This window comes from Aotus nancymaae, unplaced genomic scaffold (genome assembly GCF_030222135.1).
Source record: "Aotus nancymaae isolate 86718 unplaced genomic scaffold, 86718_ANA_hifiasm-v0.15.2.pri h1tg000010l, whole genome shotgun sequence".
Taxonomy (NCBI): Eukaryota; Metazoa; Chordata; class Mammalia; order Primates; family Aotidae; genus Aotus; species Aotus nancymaae.
The window spans coordinates 33077259-33096620 of NW_026988421.1; the positions used below are offsets into that span (position 1 = coordinate 33077259).

Below are 19362 nucleotides of genomic sequence, written 5' to 3' on the forward strand. Positions count from 1 at the left end.
AACAAAAATACTGATGCTTGCATACATCTGAATCAGCCTCTGAGGAGGGATGGGACTTGGGCAACAGTACTGTTAAGAGTGCCCGGCCAGGGCCACTGCTCATGCCTGTTCTCTCAGCACTTTGGGAAGCTGAGGCCCACGGATCAGTTGAGGTCAGGAATTTGAGACTAGCTTGCCCAACATGGTGAAACCCCATCTCTACTAAAAATACAAAAAATTAGCTGGGCATGGTGACATGCACCTTAATCCCAGCTACTCGGGAGGCTGAGGCAGTAGAATCACTTGAACCTGGGAGGCAGAGGTTGCAGTGAGCCGAGATTGTGCCTCTGCACTCCAGCTTGGGCAACAGAGTGAAACTTTATCTCAAAAAAAAAAAAAGCCAGGTACGGTGGCTCACGCCTATAATCCCAGCACTTTGGGAGGTCGAGGTGGGCAGATCACCTGAGGTTGTGAGTTCGAGACCAGCCTGACCAACATGGAGAAACCCCATCTCTACTAAAAATACAAAAATTAGCCAGGCATGGTGGCGCATGCCTGTAATCCTAGCTACTCAGGAGTCTAAGGCAGGAGAATCACTTAAACCTGGGAGGTGGAGGTTGCAGTGAGCTGAGATCAAGCCATTGCCCCCCAGCCTGGGCAGCAAGAGCAAAACTTTGTCTCCAAAAAAAAAACAGTGCCTGGCCAGGTGCAGTGGCTCACACCTATAATCGAAGCACTTTGGAGGCTGAGGCTGGTGGATCACTTGAGCTCAGGAGTTTGTGACCTGACCACCAGTCTGTGAAACATGGTGAAACCCCATCTCTACAAAAAATACAAAAATTACCTAGTGGCATGCACCTGTAGTCCCAGCTACTTGGGAGACTAAGGCAGGAGAATAACTTTGAGCCCAGGAGGCGGAGGTTGCAGCAAGCAGGGATCTCTCCATTGCACTCCAGCCTGGCCTGGGCAACAGGAGTGAAACCCTGTCTCCAAAAAAAAAAAAAAAAAAAAGTTCCCAGGTAATTTTCATGTAGGCTCAAAATTGAGAGGCATCACCCTAAGGCCATGGTGCTCAAAAGATGGTCTGTTAACCAGCAGCATGGGCATCATCTGGGAGCTTGTTAGAAGTGCAGAATGTCAGGCCCTCACTGATCAGAATCTGCATTTTAACAGTGTCCCCTGGTAACTCGTAGACCATTGAGTTTGAGAAGCACTGCTCCAAGGCAAAAGAGACAGCAGCTGTTGCTACCAGGAACCTGTGCACAGTCACTATGGGTCCTCACTAACCTAAGTTCCCTCCTTTAGACTGCCTGCCCTGTGGGTAAATTGAGGCCTACTGTGGTTGATGTAGCAGGTATTAAATAGTAGAATGAATACCTAGACTTGGATTATAACTTGGGCTTGATTCCTGACTTTGCACTTACTGTGACCCTGGAAAAACCACTAATCATTTATTTCATTGTGCCTCCATGTCCTTCTCTATAGAGTGAGGGAAATGGTACTTCTAGGGTTGTTATGAATAATGAGAGAGGGCTGGGCGCGGTGGCTCACACCTATAATCCCAGCACTTTGGGAGGCCGAGGCAGGTGGATCACGAGGTCAAGAGATCAAGACCATCCTGGTCAACATGGTGAAACCCCCGTCTCTACTAAAAATACAAAAATTAGCTGGGCATGGTGGCACGTGCCTGTAGTTCCAGCTACTCGGGAGGCTGAGGCTGGAGAATAGCTTAAACCCAGGAGGCGGAGGTTGCAGTGAGCTGAGATCGCGCCATTGCACTCCAGCCTGGGTAACAAGAGCAAAACTCCGTCTCAAAAAAGAAAAAAGAAAGAAAAAGAAGGAGAGAATATATACAAATGCTTCTGTTGCAGAGCCTGGGACAGAGTAGGTCTCAACTATGAAGCCTGAATAGATCAGAAAGAACCACCAAGAAAATAAAATGACTCAGCTTTTTAATAAGGCACTCTTGGTCTCTTGAGTCACTCTTCTTTCTCATCTACTGTGTATTGGAAATATCTGGAAGTGCTTTTAAGAAAACCTTACAGAGAACACTGACTTTCTCACCAACAGGGAATATGGTTGCACGATCCAGTGACGTTATTGCTGTCTGTCAGAGCCTCAAACAGGTGGCAGAAAAATGTCAGCAGGACCCTGATTGCTGCTGGTATTTCCACCAGACAGCTATACCTTGCCTGCTTGCCTTGGCTGTGCAGGCCTCTATGCCAGGTAACTTTCCACCTCTCCTTCCTGGCCTCTGGGAACTCTGCCCTCCCTTAGTGTTGAACAGCACTGCCACCCTGTGGATATTGGTGGTATTGTGTTTTGTACCATCAGAGGCTTACTTTGAATCCTTTGTCCTCAGAATGAGATTTCACTTCATAGCAAAGGGTGCCACCCTGACCAATGGCAGGAACCAAAATACACTAATGTTAGCAACGTTCAAAAGAATGCACACCTTTTCCCCTTGAAGTGCTATGTGATTCGTTTACTCACAATTGGACTCTGGAGTCAAGCCTACCTGGTTGGGTTTCATCCTCAACTCTACCACTTGCTAACTTAGGTGAAGATATTCAGCCTTTCTAAGCCTCAATTTCCTCACTTGTAAGATAGAGATAAAGTACCATCTAGGCTGCCGCTGTGGTTTATGCCTGTAATCCCAGCACTCCAGAGGCCAAGGTGGGAGAATCACTTGAGTCCAGGAGTTTGAGACCAGCCTGGGCAACACAGGGGGACCCTGTTTCTACAAATAATGAGTCAGGCATAGTGGTGCACACCTATAGTCCCAGCTGCTCAAGAGACTGAGGTGGGAGGATCACCTGAGCCCAGGAGTTCAAGGCTGCAGTGAGTCATGATTGTGCCTTTGCACTCAAGCCTGGGTGACAATGAGATCCTGTCTCCAAAAAAAAAAAAAAAAAGTACTGTCTATTTCATAGGGTAGTTAGTAAGGATTAAAAAAGACAGTGTATACTACCTGCCACACAGGAAGTACTCAATATGATAGTTGCTATAAATAATAAGGACCCATGAAGATAAATCCACGTTTTTCATTTTTTCAGATACCAACATTACTATTTTTTTTTTCTTGCCTCTCCATGGACACCAGGGACAACATTACTATTTCTTATGTTAAGAACGTTAATTTTAGCTATCCTTCTTTCCCACTGTTGGCCTAGTCTAAGGACTTTGTAGAGTTCTCAAGAGTGCTCTGTGGCCCCAGGTCAGACCACTCCTGTTTCTGGTGCCCTGCTGGTTCTCAGGACTACAGCACTACCAGAGGACAGATGAAGGACTGCTGTTGTGGCTAGATTCAAGCCCCAGAGTCTGTGATGGTGACAGGACCCCATCATCTGGATCTTGAACCCCATCATGGCGTTGTGATTGTGTGCATGTGTGTTTTGCAGAGAAGGAGCCCTCAGTTATGAGAAAAGTACTGTTGGAGGATGAGGTCTTGGCTGCCATGGTGTCTGTCATTGGCACTGCTACCACCCACCTGAGCCCTGAGTAAGTGTAATCATGGATGTGGCTTGAACCCAGGGAAGATAGCATTCTTGGGAAGAAGCAACAGGTAGCTGCCTTGTCAGCTGTCCTTTTACCTATATGTAAATGTGGGTGCAGTTAATTATCTTGTAAGTTTTGCTGACAAAGCAAAAGGAAGGGGCTCTTAGCACCATGGACTATGAGGGTGGGAAGCCATGGGCCAGTGGTTCTTAGCTGCAGATGTGCTTAAGAATTATCTGTAAAGCATTTTAAAATATAAATTGACTTCCCAGATGGGAACTTGAGTGGAAATGGTTACTGGCACGTAATATGTGCCAAATTAATATTTGTTCAATGCATGAATGATCAGGGCACATCCCATTGACTTGGTGATCCTAATTTGAACCCCAGGTTGAAAAGCACATCTGTGGAGGAGAGGGCTGCTTTAGAATCCTACCTCCTTGGTCATACCTAGTACTCTGCCCCCAGGTTAGCTGCCCAGAGTGTCACACACATTGTGCCCCTCTTCTTGGATGGCAACGTCTCCTTTCTGCCTGAAAACAGCTTCCCAAGCAGATTCCAGCCATTCCAGGTGACAGTCTTAGAACTTACATCTTTCAAGCTGGTTTTCTAGGGCATTCTGGAATGGGTAGGGGGCAGACAAGCCTATTGCTAGCAGGACAGGCTTGATCGGGCTCTCCTTCCTTTATAGGATGACTCCTCAGGGCAGAGGCGGCTGGTTGCACTGCTTATGGCCTTTGTCTGCTCCCTCCCTCGAAATGTAAGTGAGCACATTTGGGGAGTACTGTTTTTAACCTTGACAAGGGGAAGTGGATCCCAGGTGACTCTGGGCTGAAATTTGCCACAGGCTAAGCTGATCTTTTACTTGCCCCATCAGAGAAGTTAGTTCTCATCTATCCTGGCCCCTGCTGCCACTGTGTACTGGTTCTCTTGGAGTTCAAGTGTTCTCTGGGTCCATTACATGGCCAGGTTTTCTGTAGGTGGAAATCCCTCAGCTGAACCAACTCATGCGGGAGCTTTTGGAACTGAGCTGCTGCCACAGCTGCCCCTTTTCTTCCACCGCTGCTGCCAAGTGCTTTGCAGGACTCCTCAACAAGCACCCTGCAGGTACTGAGACCAGACCATATAAGCAGCCTCCCAGAATCAACTAACCATGAAATCCTCTAGCTCAGTCCTCATTCTCTTTTTAAAAGGAGCTTGCTAATAACATTAATAGGACTTCAACTGCTTAAGCACTGTCCTGGGCCTGCCCTTGGGAAAAGCATCAAGACCACAGTTGGGCAGAGCTTTATAGTACGTAAGAAGAGAAGGGAGCACAAAGAGAATGCTGCATCTAGTTCTGCCATCCTACCCCCTACAGTGGGGCTAGTGTGGACAATTCATTAGAAGTAGACAACCCTCTCTTTTCAAATGGCAGCACCCCTGCATTATGAGAATAATAGGCTCTCATGCAGGAGTCCTGTCATTTTGTCCACAGGTGAAAATGACCTTTTCCCTTTCTAACAGCTTCTCAGGGAGCTCTGCACTTAAATGATTTGCTTCCTTCATTGTTAAAGGGAAAACGTGTATGTAGCCTCTATGTCAGCATTTCCTCCCTCCTTTTTAGGGCAGCAGCTGGATGAATTCCTACAGCTGGCTATGGACAAAGTGGAGGCTGGCCTGGGCTCTGGGCCCTGTCGTGGTCAGGCCTTCACTCTTCTTCTCTGGGTAAGGAGTTGGGAGTGGAATCTGGTTAGACAGAGGCAATTATGTCTGGTCAAACAAAATGTCCCTATTTGACTCCAAACCGTTAAACATCTGTGTCTCAGGGTTCTGGGGTTTGAGTGTCATTCCCCAGTTGCTCTCTCTGTCTCCAATTACAGGTAACAAAGGCCCTAGTGCTCAGATACCATCCTCTCAGCTCCTGCCTTACAACCCGGGTATGTTCTTTCTGGAGACAGGAGGAACCCAGGACCTAAACAAACTTTCTTGTTAATTCTGTTCCTCCCACCTCAGCCTCCCAAGTAGCTGGGACATAGGCACACCCCACCACACCCAGCTAATTTTTGTGAGAATGGGGTTTAGCCATGTTGCCCAGACTCCTAGGCTCAAGCAATCCACCTGCCTTGGCCTCCCAAAGTGCTAAGATTACAGGGGTGAGCCACCGCACCCAGCCCCATCCTTGTCTCTGACACTTCTTCCCTGATGTACCTCAAAGGCTCTCTTTTCTCCAGCTCATGGGCCTCCTGAGTGACCCAGAATTAGGTCCAGCAGCAGCTGATGGCTTCTCTCTGCTTATGTCTGACTGCACTGATGTGTTGACTCGTGCTGGCCATGCTGAAGTGCGGATCATGTTCCGCCAGCGGTTCTTCACAGATAATGTGCCTGCTTTGGTCCAGGGCTTCCATGCTGCTCCCCAAGGTGAGGAGTCTGAAAGAAAGGCCCCACACATACATACCTCTCCTTTGCTTGGCCACATTACCCAAGATAATTTAGGACCTGCTTGCTTCTTTAGAGCTATATTGTGGTCTCTGCCTAGAAGACTGAACTTCTAGATTCTTGTCCCACTTCTTCCTTTGTGGGTGTATCTTGTTTATTCTAAACATGAAGGGCTTTTCACCCCTTCGTAGGCTCAGCCTCGTCACAGATCAAATTCAATTCTCAAGCTATGTATCTAAGCCCAATTTCTCTCCTAAGCTTTCCCATTTTTTTTACAGATGTGAAGCCAAACTACTTGAAGGGTCTTTCTCATGTACTTAACAGGCTGCCCAAACCTGTGCTCTTGCCAGAGCTGCCCACGGTAAGTCCTGCAGGCAGAGCCTCTAAGTGAAGGACAATTCTTTCCCAGATGGGGCTAGAAAGGGAGGGTACAAGAACCAGGATCTTCATGATGTGGCCATCCCACACCTTGCCCATTGCCCCTTAGCTTCTTTCCTTGCTGCTGGAGGCCCTGTCCTGCCCTGACTGTGTGGTACAGCTCTCCACCCTCAGCTGCCTTCAGCCTCTTCTACTGGAAGCACCCCAAGTCATGAGTCTTCACGTGGACACGCTCGTCACCAAGTTTCTGAACCTCAGCTCTAGCCCTTCCATGGTATGTTGAGCCCCAGCAACTCTCAGGAACCAGCAGCTCTCCCTGGGTCTGCTCTCACCTCCTTGTGGTTGTGTTCCAGGCCGTCCGGATCGCCGCACTGCAGTGCATGCATGCTCTCACTCGCTTGCCCACCCCTGTGGTAAGTACCTCAGGTGCCCCTCCCTGGCCTGGGACCATCTCAAGAGACAGATAAATACCTTTTTGCCTTAGTCAAGTGGGCTTGGCCACCCTGCTATGTAATTGAGATCTGAATTACAAGGTACAGAGAAGCAAGGATTCTTTTCCTTGGGCCCAGAAGGTAACAGAATGGCCATCCTGCCACTTAACATCCCTTGGAATCACTAAAGATATTTCAGTTTCCTCAGAATATTAGTTGTACAGAATCAAAAAAGGGGCACTTTCAGTTGCCTTGGATGAGCAAGGTTGATTATATCCTCTGTCTCCACAGCTGCTGCCATACAAACCACAGGTGATCCGGGCCTTAGCCAAACCCCTGGATGACAAGAAGAGACTGGTGCGCAAGGAAGCAGTGTCAGCCAGAGGGGAGTGGTGAGTTTCTAGGCCCTGGGGAGAGACGGGACCAGGATGAGCCTTACCACTAATGCTGCCAACTTTCTTTTTGCTTACAGGTTTCTGTTGGGGAGCCCTGGCAGCTGAGCCCTCAGTCCTGGCCTAGACTGTTCTGACAATCTAACCTGGAATTACTAACTATCGAGCCATCTTCTCCAAAGCAGGGAAACCGCTGGCCTCTGACTGCCTTTCCTACAGACACAGCACAAATGCTAGGCCTCTGTTGCATGGCTATACAAGGAGCATAAGAGTCCAGATTTGTAGTGGATTTGTGTATTAACTGTGAGACACTTGTGTTTGAAGAAAGATCTAGGGTCTTGGGTCTCTTGCATTTGTATGTCAGAAAAGGGGTGATAAGCTGCTGAGGGGTGAGTGCATATGACTGTGGCCCTGAGGACCAGGGCTGGCGGCTGTGTGTGCACCTGCTGAAGAATAAAGATGTCTTTTGGTAATGGGACTGTCAGATATTTCCCCCACCCAACATATGCCTCATAGAACCAGAGGCGTCACTGAACTAAGCTGGAAGAACAATGACAGGAACTGGCCAAAAATTTTTCAGGGTAACCAACACAGTAGCTCATGCCTGTAACCCCAACACTTTAGGAGACTGAAGCAGGAGGATTGCTTGAGGCTGGGAGTTTGAGACTGGCCCTGGCAATATAGCAAGAACCCATCTCTACAAATAATTTTAAAAATTAGGCTGGGCATGGTGGCTTACCCCTGTAATCCCAGCATTTTGGGAGGCCAAGGGGGGTGGATCACTGGAGGTCAGGAGTTCAAGACCAGACTGGGCAACATGGTGAAACCCCATGTCTACTAAAAATGCAAAAATTAGGTGTGGTGGCACACACCTTTAACCCAGTTACTTGGGAGGCTGAGGCACAAGAATCGCTTCAACCTGGGAGGCGGAGGTTGCAGTGAGTTGAGATCATGCCACTGGACTCTCCAGCCTGGGCAACAGAGTAAGACTCCATCGCCAAAAAGTTAAAAAAACAAAGTGTAAGAGGCATGACCAGAATACATACTCACTAGGTCTTGACACTGACTTTCCCCTTCCCCACCCTATTGTGAGGCAGAGTGAGGAGCTACATATCTTTAAAAACTGAATACCTTTATTTTTGCTCCCTTCAGCAGCATGTGAGAAGTGGCAGTGACCTCAGCAGCAGGCCTGGTATCTTTGCCCTGTTGAGAAGCCAGGATCTCAGCTGTACTAGTCAGGTGTTTTTTCAGATAGCAAGTAGAAGTGGTGGCCAACTCCAATGCTGTATCCTGGAGGAGGTCTGGGTCAGCACTGGGCAAGGTAGGTAGCTAGCTGCCTGAACCCTAGTCTGGGGCTGGAACTTCTGTTTGCCTGAGTAAAGGGATGTCAGTCCTAAGATTTCTCCACATTGTGTCTTGCTTCTGCAGTGGCAAAAAGGCTGGTCCTTGAATTGTCCTGCATGGTACCCTAAGGCAGGCCCAGTGGCTCTTTTTGATCAAGGATTCCAAGAAAAGCTGCCCTTGGAGGCCCTTGAAATAACATAGGAAGCAGAATGAGTGCTCGAGTTGTGGCTGACACAATCCAGCTCACACTGCCATCACAGAGGCTGAGTGAGCAGTCACCCAGGGAGGGGGCTCCCAGCTCATCCCATTCCCATGGGGCAGGTGACTAGAAGGTAAGAGCACCCGAGTAAGCCAATGCCTAGAAGAGAAGAGAGAAATCTGTCTGAGTTCCAAGAATTCTTGGTCCTTCTTAATCATTCCCTCAGTGTCAATCATGAAGGTAACAAAAGTTCTAATTTCTTCTACCCAATTTTATCCAACAAATTGTACCTTCCGGTGCCTTGAAGGCCTTTTGAGGTTTCATGCTAAACTTCTAAAGGGCCACTGTAAGCACAGTGATAGGAGAAGTATCACATGCATGGGAAAGGGAGGAGGGAAGGCACGTCCACTCATCTGATTGTTACTGCCTCAGTAACTGCCATTTGAAAAACTGTTTCCCCTTGTCTTGGGCTGAGAGAGCTAGCTCCAATTACTGTCCTAGGGCCTCTGTCACAAATAGGTTATTTTAATCTCACAAATTATTGGCTTGAACTCTAGACTGCTCTCCAAGTGAGAGGTGATTGGTGGCCAATGCATCCTACACCCAGAGGCCCCTTCCAGAGCACAGCTTTCCTAGGATTCTACTGTAGTCATGTTGAAGCCTCATCGGTTACTTACAACTACACAGTGTTAGCCTCAAGCCTCTCTGGCTCACATGAACAATGATCTCTATTCCTAGAGTCTAGAACTGCACTAACACAGTAGCCACTAGTCATATTCCAAGTGCTCACAGGTATAAAACATCTTCCTCATCACGGTGTTCTGTTGGACGGCATTAGTCTACGTGTTTTACGTTACCTTCCTGTATCCACACCCAGGAATACCTTCCAGTTGTCCAAGCAGCCGTAGTTGTAAGGATTCCTAAATACCTGGAGCCAAGAAAAAACACGTTTCTTTGAACTTCTAATTTTTGAGACTAAATTGGCTAAGCTAAAGCTCAGGTAGAGTAGTTCTGGCCTTTTACAATGCTTGCATTAGCCCTGCCCCTGGCCTCTGTTTACAGGAGAGCAGGTTCAGTTACCCACCTACCCACCCTGAGCCTTCAACCCTACTCACTCTGCCCTTGGCCTGTAGCCGACGTCTCTCCTTCTTGTTGATGTGCCTTTCAATGCTAGTCTCACCTCGACTGATGAGAACAGCATGCCATACAGTTAGGGCACCCAGGGCAAGTGCCACAGAACTAAAAAAAGAGGGGCAAAGACTAGTAGGTAGTTTAGAGAGGGTTGGAAGAAGTATATCTGAAATTGAGCTAAGCAGTAAGAACTGGCTTGTAACCTCTCTACTTAAGTCTTCCTCACCGCCCAGCATATATCCTAGATAAACTTTTACTTCACTATGTCTATAAAGAGCATCAGTGAAAAAGCATCAGTGTGGCCTAAGAATAAACAATGTGAACCCAGGCATGGTAGCTCATGCCTAGTAGTCCCAGCAACTCAGGAGGCTGAGATAGGAAGATCATTGGAGTCTAGCCTGGGCAACATGCAAGACTCCATCTCTTTGTTGTTGTTAAGGGAAAATAAGAGATTATGTGGAAAGGAGGGTAGAGAAATAAGTCTGTATTACTGAGAAAATGTTCTATAGTTCCTAAAATACTCACGCTTGGGAGACAGTAGGAGGTAGTAAAAGCACCCAGGGTTGGAATGGGATGGCATGAAATTCAAATTCCAGTGCTACCACTCCTACTAGCTGTGTATCATAGAACAAGTCACTTCACTACCCCTTGGCCCCAAATTTTCAGTTTCCCTCATCTAAATACAGTCACTCAGCCTTCAGACAGGTGCCATGAAGATTAAACTTTGGTACATATCAGCATATGCTTGTATCCGTGTGCTTAGTAACAAGCAATGCCAATATCCTCTGTTCCCTGCCCCGAAATGCTGAAGAAAAGTGCTGGCTCTTTGCCAACCTAGACTAAACAGTGGCAGTTCACTCAGGCATGGGTTTCTACCTGCATGTGGGCACCTAAAGAAAATTTTTTTCTAAAGCTTCCCCTCCCTTAAAACTATCCAAAATGAGAAATAAATACCTGCACAGGAACCAGAGGTAGACAAGACTCTTATGAGTCATCCTTTCTCGAAAGGAGAAGGTGGGTGGTGGGGTCTGGTGGTAAGTCTAGAAAAAGAAAACAGCAAAGCCTGGCTCATTTACTCTGTGGGTCTCCAGCAACTGCCCCCGGCACCTATAGGCAGGAAGTGATCCAAACCCAGGCAGAGAAAATGGGGTAAAGCCACAGAGGAGTCAAGGCAGCAGCCAAGATGGGTGGACCAAGCCCAGCGGCATCACCACGTGGACAAACACTGGGCAGCAGAGCAGGGTCCGGACAGGATGGCAAAGCACAGGAGGAACTGACCCTGGGCCTTGACAACACAAATGGGGCTCCAGGGGAAGCCACTCCAATCCCCAGCCAGAACTCCTTCACTGTGCACTGCATCCCCAAGGGAGGAGACCAGACCGTACCCAGAATGGACTGGCTGGGATGGGGAGAACCACTAGGGACTGTGAATGGGCAGCAGAAATACAATCAATATGGGCCCAAGATGGGCTCAGCAGATTAAGGAGTCCTAAAAGGTTCTGGGGGGCAGGGATGATCCAGATGCAGATGGACCAGGAGCAAGGGATGATCAGACTGGCTCAGCCTGATCTCTGTCCCCTGGAACCCCATTACACAGACTAACATAGACTCCTTGCTGCTCAGGCCGACACCGAGGCAGATTGCTTGCTTGGCCCAAAGAGAGGTGATGATGGGATAGGCAGTCAAAACCGTCACATACCAGGGACTTCCAGCTTGCCTGTAGGCCACTTAGTCTACCCACCACAGCCAGCCTCCCTGAACACTCCTGATCTGGTCTACAGTGGCCTCTGAGCAGCCTCTACAACTATACAGGCAGGTCGGCCCCAGGTGCCTGAGAACTCTATGCCCCTAGGCCTGAGCAGCAGGAGGCAGTGGGGTGGGGACAGCCCACCTGGTTGGCAACCGCCTGTAGTTTGTTCTTGTCGAGCTGTTTCATTTTCTAAGGGGATGGAAAACAGTGCTGGTTATACTCTCAGGCCTCTAGGATGGGGTGCTACCAGCCCCCTTAGGGACAGATCTACATCCCCAAGTTCTGCACTACTGAGCTGCCTTGTTCCTGACAATGAGCTCACCTCAATGGCAGCATAAGCCTCCCGGAAAAGGTCCCAACTTCCATAGCTGCAATAGACACAGCCCAGAGTCATGAAGAAGCAGAAAGAGAAGAAGTACCGATGGTTATAGTGGCCCACACAATTGTTTAGCCAGGCTGGTTGGCAAATGATTAAGGACGAGAATCAAACACAATTTCAAATGGTGTCCAGGCCCCTCTGGTTCATGACAACATCACCCAAGCTTCAGGCTTCCAGTCACTAAGAACTACTTTCCAAAGGCAGGAAAATACAAGACTGTTTACACCCAAGGTTGAGGTGAAAGTGCTCAAAGTTTTTCAGAGCACTCAAGTCCCACCAGGAAGTCACGGAAACTGAAATCCTTCAGAAAAATGAATCTGCCGATATTTCAGCCTAGCTGGAGTTAGCCAAACATCTGTGTGGAACAGCACATGGGGACCCTCAGTTCTATCTGGCATACCCAGCGGACAACCACAGAATCCCAAAACGTCTCTTCCCATCCAATAGCTATTAGCATGAGAATCTACAAAACAAAGAGCTGTTAAAAAGATTCTGTGATCCAGCCGGGGAGGTGGCTCCTGCCTATAATCCTAGCACTTTGGGAGGCCAAGGTGGGTGGATCACCTGAGGTCAGGAGTTCAAGACCAGCCTGGCCATCATGGTGAAACCCCATCTTATAAATGAATGAATGAATGAAAAAAAAGATTCCTTGATCCAAGAAGATCTGTCGGTGTGTCTGCGAGCTTCATCCTCCCCCAGGAGATGGTCAGCCCCCACAACTCCTCAACTCTAGTGTTCTCTGCAGGGTGATGCTAAAATTGTGGCCACTAACCCTGTACAGTGCTCTGGCGCTAAAGAAGGCCTCGGGCAGAAGGGAAAGCAAAGGATACGGCAGTGATGATCCATCTTCAGCACACACCTGTGAGGAAGGGACACAGGCTCTGTTATGGTGGCCAAAGTTCTTGAGATGTCAGTGCCAATCCTTTCCTACAAGGACCAGCATCCTGCTGAGGTGGAAAGGGCACAGACTTTGAAGACAGCCAGGCCTTGCTTCAAACCCAGCTCTGCAGCTTAATGGCAGTAAGATATTGGACAAGGTAACTTATCTTGCCAAGCCTCGGTTTTCACAAGTGGTAGTAATGCCTAACTCACAGGACCATCCTAAAGATGAGGTGTCAGAAGAGGGTGCCTGGGACATGAAAGGTGCTTCATCCATGTCCTAGCAAACTCAAGGTTACGTTTTGCCCTAGGGCTACAGCAGAAGGACCAAAGCGGGGGTTCCCAGAGAGCAAAGCCAAGACCCACCTGTTGCAGATGCTGCAGTGGTGTGTTCTGGCTGGCTTGGGGTAAATGCATTTCTTACAGATGGAGACCATGGCAATATCATTCCTGCCCTGTGTGAAGGGAGAGCATAACTGTCTCTCAAAACATACCAAGGTACTCTTCCCACTCCTGGGACCAGCTCCCATAGCCAGCAACTCCCCCCAGTTCCCCTGTGAGGACCCACCTGGGGTGGGTATCCAGGCGGAGTTGTGATAGCCTGGTAGTAGTGGAAGACAATGAGGATCAGATTCCAGTGGCTATAGAAGAAATGCCAGCAGAGTCGTGGCACTGAATAGGTTCGGAGGATGAGAGGCAGGACACACAGGTAGGCGATAGCCACAATGGAGCTTGTCAGCACAATCACCAGCACCACGAACACCTGCCAACACCAGTGAGGTCAGGGAGACGTGGTGTAAGAGCTACACCCAAAGCAGACTCAGAGTTTCCCTGAGGGTGGGGGTCACCCCCAAAACCTGAGTTGGGTCTGTCAGAGACATGTCCTTCTGCTCCCCACAACACCCCTTTTCCTGCTCCCTGGACATCACTCACCACTCCAAACCAGCGGATCACGTTGTCTACCAGCCAGTAGACAGGCTCAAAGGCAGCATCGACAGCGGTGTCACTGCCCCCAAAGGAGTTGTAGAGCAGGGAGCGCAGGCAGACCTTGCCATAGCGCCAGCGCTGTACTAGACCCCGGAGCAGAGGTGGACAGCGGCGCCTGTAGCCCAGCAGCAGAAGCAGGCGGAGGCAGAGGCGGGCGGGGCCCAGCAGCAGGCTCCGCTGGCCTCGCATGGTTCCTAGGAGAGCACACCATTGTGAGAATCCAGCCTGAGCCCTCCCTCCCTAACCTGCTAGTGGGAAGGCCTAGAGTACTCACTCAAAGGGCAAAGACCTAAGTACTAAGACCCAGCTAGGCAAGTCACCAGCTGTGAGAAATAGGAAGGTTACTTTTCTATGGACTGGCCAGTACGAGTGTCCCAACCAGATTAAGGAGGTAGAGACTGATGGTTCTGAACCTGCAGAAATCGTATTTATATTACACCACATGGGTGCACAGCAAATCCAAGGTGATGCACACCTAAAGCAACAGGCCACAGTAAAGGAGTGAGAAAGGCCACTCCAAGCCAAAGCAATCTTAGGAGTTGTCTGTGTAGGCAGACCTTTGGGTGGAGTGTGGCCAACATGGACAAAGCTGCCCACTGTGTCTCGGACATGGCCACCACAGCACAGATTACCAGGGGCTTCCTGACTGCCCTGGAGCATCAACCTACCTCCAAACGATTGCTCCTCACCAAACAACAGCCAGTGGAGGAGTGAGTGCACAGAATGTGGATCCTGCACGGAGATATTCCCAGGTGCTATTTAAGTCTTGGCAAAAGATACTCCTCCTTCCTACTCCCCCTGGGATGACGTCAGAGGCTAGCGGACTCAACCTGGTAGCATGAGATTCCCTGTCTCCTGTCAGGACAGCCAGCTACCCCTTGCATTACAGAAGATGCTTTGTCTCCACTTCTACTCCCAGCCCCACCCCAAGGACATGGTAGCAAAGACAACTCCAGGTATTCCGAGCAGAATACCACAGGAAGGAGTCACAAGCCATGGGAGGGTATCTCCATGTTGGTTCATGAAGGCCTTGGAGCCTGACCTCTCTGATGGACTCCACTGCCCCAGTCTAATTAGACACTCACAAAACTTCTCTGCAGCTGCTGCCTTACCCCCAAGCTGCCCAACCAGACTTCCCAGTTCACTGCTTCCATGGCACCTCTGCCAGTGCCTCTGTCTCCTCTATGCAGTTTCTACCTCATCCAGCAGCCATGGGAAGAGATCAGCTGCCTGGACAATGACCAGAACAGAAGACACACATGCGCTAACAGATCTTTTGATGACAGTTTCATCAGTTCTGCAGATAAAAGACTTTTATTACCAGAAAAGAAATTATCTGATTTTACCCTGAGACAGCCAGGGAGAGCTGCTTTGTCCTTGACAACCCCACTGACTTATTTAACAGGTAGCTCAAAACCCAATAGAAACTGGAGAAGGCTGCTCCACTGCATGGAGGGTTTCAATTCAGTAACTGGAGCATTGTACTCTCCTTGCATCCTGGCTCATCTCCACAAAAGACCTTTCAAAGAAAACACTTAATTACCTCCTTGCACAAGCCCTGTAAGCCCTAAGGTGAAAAGAAACTAAGCAGACAAGGCTTACAGAGAAAGAGAAGACAGTTCAGTAGGGACCTACACTCAGCACCAGTATTAAGAAACTGTCCATTCCTATCACCTCCTAAGAAGCTAAAAGAATTAAGGGGAGTGTAGAAAAGATAAAAAAAGGCCAGGCGTGGTGGCTCACACCTGTCATCCCAACACTTTGGGAGGCAGATCACTTGGGGTCAGGAGTTTGTGACCAGCCTGACCAACATGGTAAAACTCCATCTCTACTGAAAATACAAAAAATTAGCTGGGCATGGTGGCACATGCCTATAATCCTAGCTACTCAGGAGGCTGAGGCAGGAGAACTGTTTGAACCCAGGAGATGGAGGTTGCAGTGAGCTGAGATCGTGCCGGTGTACTCCAGCCTGGGCAACAGAACAAGACTCCATCTCAAGAAAAAAAAAAAAAAAAAAAAAGCTCAAACTTCCACTCCTATTGTTTGGAACCATGATTTGATTTGTAGCATGAGTTTTTAAAATAGCAGCTACACACAATCAAATGTTAAGAGTGGGACAAAACAGATTACTCCACAACAAATCTAGGTGGCTTTTGGATGTCCACACCACTGTTGTTCCCTTTCTACAGATAATGGAGAGTTCCCTATTTACCTAAATACTTTTTGTAGTAATAGCATGCAAATCCAATGCATTCTTCATCTGTAATAAATTCATATTATATGTTATCTCACACCTCTTCTACTCTTAAAAAAAAAATCTTTCTATTCTCCACTTTTCAGATTACTCTCAACCATGTCCTAAATTCTTGAGCGCTACAGGAATGCCTGCCTCAAGGACTAGATTTACCCAATTCCTTAGGGTTCAATTCTGTCCCTAAGCAGTTCTGTAACCTCAGACAAATCTTTTTTTTTTTTTTTTTTTTTTTAAGATGAGGTTTCACCATGATGACCAGGCTGGTCTTGAACTCCTGACCTCAGGTGATCCACCCACCTCGGCCTCCCAAAGTGCTAGGATTACAGGCATGAGCCACCACACCCGGCCAACCTCAGACAAATCATTCAACCCTGCTGGGACTCAATATCCTTGTGTTCACATTTAGTGAGGGAGTGGGATTAAATGCTAAGATCCGTTCCAGCTCTAACCCTTTATAATTCTGTAACTATACAGTTAACCCCCATATCTGCGGAGGGATTGATTCCAGTCCTCCCTTCAGATACCAAAATCCATGGATGCTCAAATCTGATATAAAATGGCATAGTATTTGCATATAACCTACACATATCCTCCCATGTACTTTAAATCATTTCTAGATTACTTACAATACCTAATACACAAAGTAAATGCTACATAAACACTTTTTTTGTTTGTTTTTGAGATGGAGTCTCACTCTGTTGCCCAGGCTGTGTAGTACAGTGGCAAGATCTCAGCTCACTGCAACCTCTGCTTCCTGGGTTCAAGCAATTCTCCCTGCCTCAGCCTCCCACGTAGCTGGGATTGTAGTCACTTGCCACCTCGCCCAGCAAATTTTTGTATTTTTAGTAGAGACAGGGTTTTGCAATGTTGGCCAGGCTGGTCTCGAACTCCTGATCTCAGGTGATCTGCCTGCCTCGGCTTCCCAAAGTGCTAGGATTACAGACGTGAGCCACCATGCCCAGCCACCTCCCAAATATTTCCAATCCATGGTTGGATGAATCCTCAATGTGAAACTCAAAGATATGAAGGGCAAACTGTACTTGTTAAGTGTAAATGAAATGTTTATAAAGCACTTAGCGCAATACCTGGCTCATGGAAGTACTCAATAGGTTATCTGTTGAATGAATGACCTGGAGGGATGCAGAAGTGGAAAGCCCGGCCAGATGTCTATCTGTCCTACAAATACCAACAAGGACACTCCTGCCAATGTGATAACACTAAATAAGTGTCTGCTGCTATCATTCTTCCTGATTAATAAAGAGAGAAATACAAACTATTATTAACATCATAGCACTTAGGAGCTAGAAGTCGTTTTTTAAAACAAGCCCAACCAGAAATCAGCCCAACTATGTAAACAGCTCCTAGACACCGGACACGGGGGCTCATGCCTATAATCCCAGCACTTTGGTAGGCCAAGGCGGGCAGATCACCTGAGGTCGGGAGTTCGAGACCGGCCTGACCAACATGGAGAAACCCCCATCTCTACTAAAAATACAAAATGAGCCAGGCATGGAGGCGCATGCCTGTAATCCCAGCTACTTGGGAGGCTGAGATGGGAGAATGACTTGAACCTGGGAGGTGGAGGTTGTGGAGAGTCAGGAGATCATGCCATTGCACTCCAGCCTGGGCAACGGACAAAACTCCATCTCAAAAAAAAAAAAAAAGAAGAAGAAAAATAAAAAAGCTCCTAGATGCATAGATACAGATTTAGGTGAACAAAGTCTGAGGCTAGGGCCTCTCCCCTTTAGCTAATGGGGTAGGGGATGCCAGGAAAATGATATATGTAGTAAGTGGGCCACAACTGAACATACAGACTTTTCATCTCAGGACACTGAGGTAAAGCAAAATTCAAAAAGATGTGTGTGAGGAAGAAGGGCAAAGTGCAGCTTTACTACCACCCCAAGCAGAAGCCCCAAGTACTCTGATCCCTCAGAGTAGTCACCACAGGCCATAGTCGTAATCTGCCACCAGACTGGAGGAGAGTACAGGCCACAGACTCCCCTCTTCCCATGGCTCTAAGTCACCATCTGTTTCCCAAGGGGAAAGTCGACTGAGGGAATAGGGACAGACGGCCAAAGCCAAAGCCATCAGAAGTCAGGTGAACTGAGATCAAGGACGCTGCTCTTAGGATGTTTGCAATTCCAAGTAGGAGATACCAGACATCAATGAAGAGTAGCATTTTATTCATGTGCAGATCTCCCTTCTGGGCTAACACGCTGAGAAGAAAAAGAATAGCAACTTTATTTTGGGGCTGCTCATCTTTTCATGAGGGGCCCACACAACCAGAGCTCGACTTTTTCAACCTGAGAAAGCTCACTGAAGTAGGGATGGGGGGCCGCAAAGAGGATCGGAAGACAGGACTGAAAGCTGCAGTTTAAAAAACCGGGAAAAGGGCCAGGTGCGGTGGCTCATGCCTGTTATCCTAACACCTCGGGAGGCCGAGGCGGGTGGATCACCTGAGGTCAAGAGTTCGAGACCAGCCTGGCCAACAAGGTGAAACCCTGTCTCTAAGTACAAAAATTAGCCAGGCATGGTGGCACGCGCCTATAATCCCAGCTGCTCGGGAGGCTGAGGCAGGAGATCTGCTTGAACCCAGGGGGCGTAGATTGCAGTGAGCCGAGATCACGCCACTACACTCCAGCCTGGCGACAGAGTGAGACTCCGTATATATTAAAAACAAACAAACAAAAAAAACAGGAAAAGGTTTTATTTCTCAATGAGAGCCACGAGATGAAACTGCGACGGACTGTAAGTCAAAAACCGTGAGTTCCAGTTTGGGCTCTATCTTAACTATCTTTAAGATTTTGGACAAGCCAAACCCTGTCTCTGAATCTGAGGTTCCCTATCTGTGAAATGGAGGAGTTGGGTCGCTTGACCTCCTTCCTTCCTGCTCTACGCCTAACGGTTGCTGGGAAGGTGTGCTCCGGCGGAGGAGAGTACCGCCCCGCAGGGCGGGGCGGGGAGAGAGCAGAAACCCGGACTCAAGACAAGGCCCCAGGACAGTGCCCGACCCAGAAAAAGGGACTAGGATGGGGAGCAAGGGCCGAGGATTCGCCCTTACCTGCCGCCTGCCGACTCCCCAGTCAGCCAAACCGAGCCCCGCAGCCTCTGCCGCCGCTCACTGCCACCCTCTCTGACTCGGCGCCCCGGCCGGGCCGGGCTCAATCCAACCCACCATGGCCTGCAGCCCGCAGCGCCAGCCAGCGCAACCGGACCCGCCGCCAGCCCATCCTCAACCACACGCGCAGTCGCAAGCGCGGAGCTCAGAAGTTCCGCTCCCGGATTTGTCCCGGGGTAATCTGGGAAATTGAGTTTACCCGCAAGGAAGTGCTCCTATAGATCA

General features: G+C 48.6%; 2 protein-coding genes across 10 annotated transcripts in view; one reads left to right on the plus strand and one right to left on the minus strand.

The window, feature by feature from the left end:
- Positions 1-8732, plus strand: part of MMS19 (MMS19 homolog, cytosolic iron-sulfur assembly component) — a 43250-nt gene extending 34518 nt beyond the window's left edge. For all 5 annotated transcript variants that reach the window (XM_021672926.2, XM_021672927.2, XM_064374016.1 and 2 more), the window contains exons 19-31: positions 2050-2205; positions 3381-3480; positions 3946-4048; positions 4169-4237; positions 4458-4584; positions 5084-5184; positions 5340-5396; positions 5691-5877; positions 6174-6256; positions 6383-6547; positions 6627-6686; positions 6996-7096; positions 7177-8732. In XM_021672926.2, coding sequence (XP_021528601.2) covers positions 2050-2205; positions 3381-3480; positions 3946-4048; positions 4169-4237; positions 4458-4584; positions 5084-5184; positions 5340-5396; positions 5691-5877; positions 6174-6256; positions 6383-6547; positions 6627-6686; positions 6996-7096; positions 7177-7204 — 1337 coding nt within the window. In that variant the 3' untranslated portion in view covers positions 7205-8732. The remainder of the gene's footprint in view (positions 1-2049; positions 2206-3380; positions 3481-3945; positions 4049-4168; positions 4238-4457; positions 4585-5083; positions 5185-5339; positions 5397-5690; positions 5878-6173; positions 6257-6382; positions 6548-6626; positions 6687-6995; positions 7097-7176) is intronic.
- Positions 981-19259, minus strand: ZDHHC16 (zinc finger DHHC-type palmitoyltransferase 16). Of its 5 annotated transcripts, none has more exons than XR_010341765.1 (11): positions 13712-14232; positions 13347-13541; positions 13145-13233; positions 12730-12758; positions 11843-11976; positions 11662-11709; positions 10725-10810; positions 9755-9878; positions 9497-9567; positions 8228-8798; positions 981-7111 (listed from the first exon to the last, which is right to left on the minus strand). XR_010341765.1 is itself a non-coding variant. In XM_012439322.2 (11 exons), the coding sequence occupies exons 2-11, from the start codon at positions 13952-13954 to the stop codon at positions 8684-8686; spliced, it is 1134 nt and encodes a 377-aa protein (XP_012294745.1). In that variant the 5' UTR covers positions 13955-13959; positions 19081-19259; the 3' UTR covers positions 8208-8683. The 5 variants fall into 5 exon arrangements, 4 of the variants coding, with proteins under 4 accessions (XP_012294745.1, XP_012294747.1, XP_012294746.1 ...); XM_012439322.2 differs by lacking the exon at positions 981-7111 and adding an exon at positions 19081-19259 and having other exon boundaries at positions 8208-8798; positions 13712-13959; XM_012439324.2 differs by lacking the exons at positions 981-7111; positions 11662-11709 and adding an exon at positions 19081-19259 and having other exon boundaries at positions 8208-8798; positions 13712-13959.
- Between the last annotated feature and the right edge of the window lie 103 nt (positions 19260-19362).